Raw genomic sequence first — 7,181 nt, 5'->3', positions numbered from 1 at the left:
TTTGAATACTCCATTATTAACACTTTATTCATAAAATACATCACCTTCCCCTGTAGGTTTTCAAAATAGGGTCCGGGGACCCCCAGGCAGCTGCTAGGGGGTCTGTGGAAATGTTTAGAGAAAGTGTAAAAAACTGTTAATAAATTAATAAATAAATTAATAAATAAATAAATAAATAAAAAGATTAAGATGAATACAAATAATAAAATAAATAAATAAATAAATAAATATATATATATATATATATATATATATATATATATATATATATAAACAAATAAAAAATAAGATTAAAAAAAGTAAAAAAAATAATTGAATAAATATACAGTAAATTTTATGCATATTTATAATATTAATTTTTCGCAGTTGACAGATAATTAGCAAACAAACAAAAATGTAAATAAATAAGATTAAGATATATAAACATTTTATTGAAACAAATATAAAAATTATAAATAAGTACGACGAGTAAATAAATACATAAATAAAAAAATAAGTAAAAGTAGTAAATAAATACAGTAACAGAAGAGTACTAAAATGAGTACAAAAACGTAATAATGTAACTTAATAGGATATTTTTTATTCTATTAATTTATTTTAATATTTTGGACACTGTATAAATTGGGTCTTTTTGCAAGAAACTATATGTATTTTAAGTTTCACGGATGGCGTCCAAACGCATCGACTTCCTTATTGCCTGTAGGTGCAGTTCAGTCAGCGGCTTCGCAGGTTATGAAAGACAAGCGCGGGCTTTCATTGGCTGGAGCTGCGGAAACTCACGGTCTCACTATCGTCAGTTCATTCCCTCAACCAATCAGGCCGCCGCCTCTACCCGTATACGTCAGTCTCCTTCTTGTAACAGCCAATCAGCGGCCAGCCTCTGCCCTCACACACCGTCTCCTCTTGTCTCAGCCAATGGTCCTATGTAAAGTTCTATTACATTAAAAGCGAGCTTACTGCTGTCGCAGGTAGAAGAAGAGCTTCTCATAGGTGAGTCAACAACACGTTCGTGCAGAAATCTAGACTCATATAATAAGATATTCGTTGTAATGTTCTTTAAGAAATGGCAGATTAAGAAATATTTGCGCTCTTTCATCTGCTTTAGAGTTAAACACGCATTAAACATGTAAATAATGTAAACAAGTTAAATATTACTGTAGGACTACACAGTGCATTTGTTGATTGGGAAATTATTTCAATAGGTAGTTAGTTGCCTTTGAGAGATAATAAAATGTTTTTGTGTCATGATTGTAATTGTGGTTTAACAGACATTCAGTATGACCAAAATACCTAATAGTGTCTCTGTAATCTTTACGCATTTGTTTATTTGTGTATTTATGATTATTTATGGTTATGCAAACAGACCAGCATATTTTGTCTATTCGGGCTACCAAAATATTATCATGCATATTTAATAAGTAGAATATTATGTGAAATCTTACCGTTAAAATGTGTTAATTCTAAAATTATATTTTATTTGTCATTAAAATGTGCATAATTTAGAGGTATATGAATTAGTTTAAATTGGAAAGCTTGCATAACTTTAATGAATAATGACAAGCAACATCTGGGTGTATCCACTCACACTCAAGTCACAAAAAAACTTGACTTCAAACTCAACTCCACTTGACTTTGACTTCAAGTTACTTGTGAACTCATCTTTGGATCTATAATTAAAAAAAAGAAAAAGAAAAAATTGAACTTAAGATTTGACTTGAAACTTGACTTAAAGGGGTGGTTGATTATGATTTTACTTTTTTCACTTTAGTTAGTGTGTAATGTTGCTGTTAGAGCATAAACAACATCTGCAAAGTTACAACACTCAAAGTTCAATGCAAAGAGAGATATTTTCTTTTAAAGAAATCGCTTTTTAAAAACTACAACGGGCTTCTTCACGGGTTAGTGTCATCACTAACCCTAAAATTTACATAAGCCCTGCCCCTGAAAACACGAAACAAAGGGGGTGAGGTCAACACAAATGCAATAGCATGTCATAAAAGTAAGATGACAGCATAAGTTATAACCGTAATTAAACTAAACTATACCTGTTCTATCTTCATGCAGCATATATTCTCTGGCTCTGTAGGATCTTACAACAGTTCCCAGATGAGCGGAATATGCTAATCAATGACTTTAAGATAGTTAACTCCACATCAGCTACATAAATGTATCAACTAACCATTCAGAAACGTCCTGTTGCATTCTACATGTTGTCACTTCTTCTTGAGTGTCTCCATCATTGTCCGACTTCGGTTTGAACATAAAAGGCTGAACAGTTTCTGACATTTTCAGTGAGTCTGCGTTAGGTACTCAGCGCTGCTGCTGCTAACACCAGCTCTTGAAACTCTGCCCTCTTCGTAGGAGCAGCAGCTCATTTGCATTTAAAGGGACACACAAAAACGGAGCATTTTTGCTAACCCTCAAAAAGTGACAAATTTAACATGTTATAAAAAAAATTATTATTTTGAGCTAAAACTTCACATACACACTCTGGGGACATCAGAGACTTATTTTACATCTTGTAAAAGTGGCATTATATAACCCCTTTAAAATCTGACCTGAAAGACTTGGACTAGTGACAGACTTGACTTAGATTGTCTGTCAGAGACTTATGAACATATCTGGCTGTAACTCATGTTCATATTTCTGTTTAACACTGTCCTTACATGATGAAGTTCCATATTAACTGCCTGTCCTTCAGGCAAGCCCCACTCTGAGACTGATAACTGAGTCTCATTGATCTTTATTATGTCATGTGTTTATACAGTTACTCATTTGGAGAGTCCCACTGACTCGCTGCCATGGAGGTGAACGGCACAGCCAACATTCTGTCTTCTGCATATCTGGCGGTGGAATATGTGGATTCGTTTCTTCCAGAAAATCCGCTGCAGGAACCTTTAAAGCATGCGTGGAACCACATGCTGCAAAACTACAGCAAATTCCAGATCGCCACCTGGGGCTCGCTCATCGTCCATGAACTGATCTATTTCCTGTTCTGTCTGCCTGGATTTATATTTCAGTTCCTCCCTTTCATGCAGAAGTACAAGATCCAACCAGTATGTGGAATCAAAGGAATTTTTTCATCTGTTATTATTTTAAATTGAATATTTATAGATTTTTTTTCTTGTTAAAAATAGTTTTTATTAACTCCTCATGTATGTTTTTGTCATTGTCCTTGCAGGATAAACCAGAGACATGGGAGAAACAGTGGAAGTGCTTTAAGATGCTGCTGTTTAATCACTTCTGTATCCAGCTACCGCTCATCTGCGGGACATTTTACTTTACAGAGTTCTTCAGCATCCCTTATGACTGGGACTCCATGCCTCGCTGGTGAGAACACCTCTCTCGCTTTATAAAATTATTAAAATATATAGAATTCTATGATAATAGGTCTATGACGTTACAGACAAAGTCCTTAGGTGGTACTGTGGCTTTAACTAAATCTTTGTTGAAGCAAGTGGACCTTGTTTTCATTTTTATGATCTCTCTCACTATTTCAGGCCTTATATATTGGCCCAGTGTTTTGGTTGTGCTGTAATTGAGGACACATGGCATTACTTCCTCCACCGAGCCCTACATCATCGCAGAATCTACAAATACATTCATAAAGTCCATCATGACTTCACTGTAAGTTACTTGCATTCTCACAAATACACACTCAATGTGCAGATGAAGTGAAACTATAAGGTAACCAAAATAGGCTTGTAGAAGAAGTTTAAATTCAACTTTTTGGTGAATTCATACTATTACACATGTTATTTTTTTGTTAGTTTTACATTGTATTATATAATTAATATTTGCAAATGGCCCTGTACACCAAGGACGATAACTATACAAACCCCTTCACAGCACTGAGTCTGCCCTCCTAAAAGTTCTCAATGATATTTTAATGACTGCAGATGCAGGTGAGATCATAGCTTTAGTGCTATTAGATCTGAGCTCAGCTTTTGATTTCGTTGACCACAAGATCCTTTTATCCCGACTGGAGCGGTCAATTGGTATCACAGGCACAGTACTCAAATGGTTCCAGTCCTTCCTATCTAATAGAAGTTTTTCCATTAATTTAGGTGCTCATTCGTCCTCAGCGACTCGCCTCACCTGCGGTGTACCTCAGGGATCGATTCTGGGACCTCTATTATTCTCTTTATACATGTTACCCTAAGGATCAATTATGAGTAGATTTGGTGTGTCTTACCACTGATCTGCGGAGGACACCCAACTCTACATACCTATAAAACACAAAGATAGCCTCGCACATAAGAGATTATAGCATGTCTTCACGAACTTAAGCTGTGGCTCACTATTAATTTTTATGTTATTGAATGACGATAAAACCCAAATTATCCAATTTGGTCCAAATGAGCTCTCTAACGGCAACTCTATCGACCTAAGTACCCTCACACCATACCTTACCCCCGACGTTAAAAATTTAGGATTTTATATCGACAGTAGTCTTAAACTAGACAAACAAATCAATAGCATAGTTAGCACCAGCTTTTATCATCTAAGCTCGCTGCAATCAGGCCCCCCAAATATCTCTCTGACTTAATCGTCACTCACAACCCACCACAAATATAACGATATCAGCACAGAGAAACAATATTGTTAGAAACACTTTCGCAATGATTTTTTTTTTACAGATGATTAACGATAATAACATTGACAGTCAATCAGAATCCATCCTGCTTTAAAGAGCTCAAGCATGATGACAAAACTGCATCACATGCTTATAATAAACAGAACGTTATCATCTGTTAGTGTGGATGCTAATATAGTTATCATTATCTTTATAGCTATCATTCTTGGTGTGAATGTGCCTTAACTCTTAATTTTTATTTTATTTTTGTCTTAATAATGAAGTTGATCTACCATCTTTTTCTTTGTGTGTATGTTAGGCTCCATTTGGCATGCAGGCAGAATATGCCCACCCTGCTGAGACTGTGATTCTGGGGGCTGGATTCTTCATTGGCATCATGGTCTTCTGCAATCACATGATTTTGCTCTGGGCCTGGGTCACTTTCCGGCTGCTTGAAACTATTGATGTTCACAGGTAAGCTCAGTAAACACACTGCAATTGAATGTGGATGTGCCATGGTCTGGATCAGGACATTTTGCAACGTCTGTTATGCTGATAATAACTTTAGAAACGCTAGGGGGCACTATATTACAAATGTGTTGATTTGATACACTAAATGACCAAAAGTATGTGGACACCACCTTCTAATTTACAACATATAACAATAATTCTAGGATTTTGATTATTAAACTATATTTTGTGTGGAAATATGTCCTGATAAAATATTTTATAATACTTTTTTGATCATATCATTTATCTTTATAGTATGTATGTGTTTTGTTCTTTGACATTGCTTCATTTGCCCTCTCTTTAGTGGTTACGACATTCCCCTGAACCCCCTACATTTGATTCCATTCTACGCTGGAGCTCGTTTCCATGACTTCCATCACATGAATTTTGTTGGCAACTATGGATCTACATTCACCTGGTGGGACCGACTTTTCAACACTGATTCCCAGTATAACAAACATTACACACATCAGAAAGCTGTGAAGAGCGACTGATGGACAGAGATTTCTCTCACATACACTGATGCTTCATCATCACCTAGAATGATCTTTCTTTCATGGACTCCTGTGTTGGCTTTGGTTGGTCTGATGCTTTTGCACTGCCTCCTCTTGCACACACTCATTGTAAAGTATTTAAAATTGGACTGAATGGATTCGAATCAATGCCAGCTTCTTATAGCAATGTGCCTTTGAAAAGGGAAAACACCCAACCCACCCCAAAACATCATTAGACCACCGATCACAGTACTCCAATGGACTGTTTGTTAGAAATGAAAGTATTTCAACCTGTGTTCTGTGCTCTCATTTATTATAAACATTCATCTGTTTCAAGTAATGATGACATCATTCCTCAAAAGCACTTTACTTTCACCTTAACAATGACGCAATGTTTTAAATTCTTATTTTTGTAATGGCTTTTTTTGGCTTTGTTGCCTTTACTGATTTTTTGCAAAATTCCTGTAAAGATTTTATAACTTTCCTCAGTGACCACCCATAGCATATAGATATGCCTTGGAAGGGATTTGAAAACAAAGATTTAAAAAATCAGTTTGATGGTTCAAAAGGGATAAAGCTATTTGAGGTGTTAGCTTGTTAATTTGAAGGCAACTTAATAAAAACAAATTAACAGAAATGCTGACTCTGCGGTTGTGCTCCACGAAAAAACTGTGAGAGCTCGCAAACACTATCCCTATGTGTTTTCACCACAATTTTACATTCCCCATCATTGATCATTGTACAAGTCAAATGTCATATTACAGTATGTAAAGTGTCATATGGGGTGGATACAGTCCCACAGCAAAATATACATATTACAGGATGTACTGTGTCATATGAGGTAGGTAAACAGTCCCGGATATACATACTGTAATGTGTAAAGTGCCATATGTGGTGGGCAGACAGTCTCAAAACAGAATATACTACATATATGTAAAGTATCATATAAGGTAAATAGGCAGTCGCAGATACATATTACAGTATTTAAAGTGTCATATCTGTAAGCTAAGCTGTATATATCATGTCTTCCCCTGTGCTATAAAGGCATTCAGCATGAGAAATAGCAACACTATGCTGCTTGACCTAACAGTCTAGACCTTCTTGTCTGTCCGACGATCCCTTTATCCTCAGTGTACACAAGCCTACAGAGTTGTTTAACGAAGTAAAAGTACTTCGTTACTGTACTTAAGTACAGTTTTTGGACATTTCTACTTTATTTGTATAAACATTTTTGTTGAAAATTGATGGTTTTACTTCTAAACATTCCTCCACATTTTCGTTACTTACCACTGCACACCGCAAAAATCAGCACAAAAAGCTGTTCCACAAAAGATTCACGATTGAATCTTTTGATAACTTCGGTTCCTTTGAATCGCTACTTTTTTGTGAAGGGTTTCAAACAAATCTCTGTTCATTATGTAGTTGCAGTTTATTTTTATGTTAGTTGATATTTCTTTGTTCTGCGTTTGTGTGATGCCACAGACAAATTAATTAATTCGGTTCTTTTGAATCTGCCAACCCGGATCGCAAGGAGCTCTGAACGATTCATTTCGCAAATCACGAATCTGAATCTAAATCTCGAGAAGCACACCAAACGACGA

The 7,181-nt window shown here is 35.7% G+C and overlaps 1 protein-coding gene across 1 annotated transcript; it reads left to right on the top strand.

Annotated features, from left to right (window-relative positions):
• The first annotated feature begins 846 nt into the window (after positions 1-846).
• msmo1 (methylsterol monooxygenase 1) lies at positions 847-6,217 on the top strand. Its single transcript, XM_051901874.1, has 6 exons — positions 847-990; positions 2,768-3,056; positions 3,182-3,330; positions 3,501-3,627; positions 4,896-5,050; positions 5,391-6,217. Exons 2-6 carry the CDS (start codon positions 2,802-2,804, stop codon positions 5,578-5,580), a joined length of 876 nt encoding a protein of 291 aa, XP_051757834.1. The 5' UTR covers positions 847-990; positions 2,768-2,801; the 3' UTR covers positions 5,581-6,217.
• The last annotated feature ends 964 nt before the right edge of the window (positions 6,218-7,181 follow it).

The sequence above is a fragment of the Ctenopharyngodon idella genome, chromosome 1 (genome assembly GCF_019924925.1).
Source record: "Ctenopharyngodon idella isolate HZGC_01 chromosome 1, HZGC01, whole genome shotgun sequence".
Lineage (NCBI taxonomy): Eukaryota > Metazoa > Chordata > Actinopteri > Cypriniformes > Xenocyprididae > Ctenopharyngodon > Ctenopharyngodon idella.
Note: the sequence above shows the minus strand (reverse complement) of the source record. Positions and strands in the feature narration are given on the sequence as shown.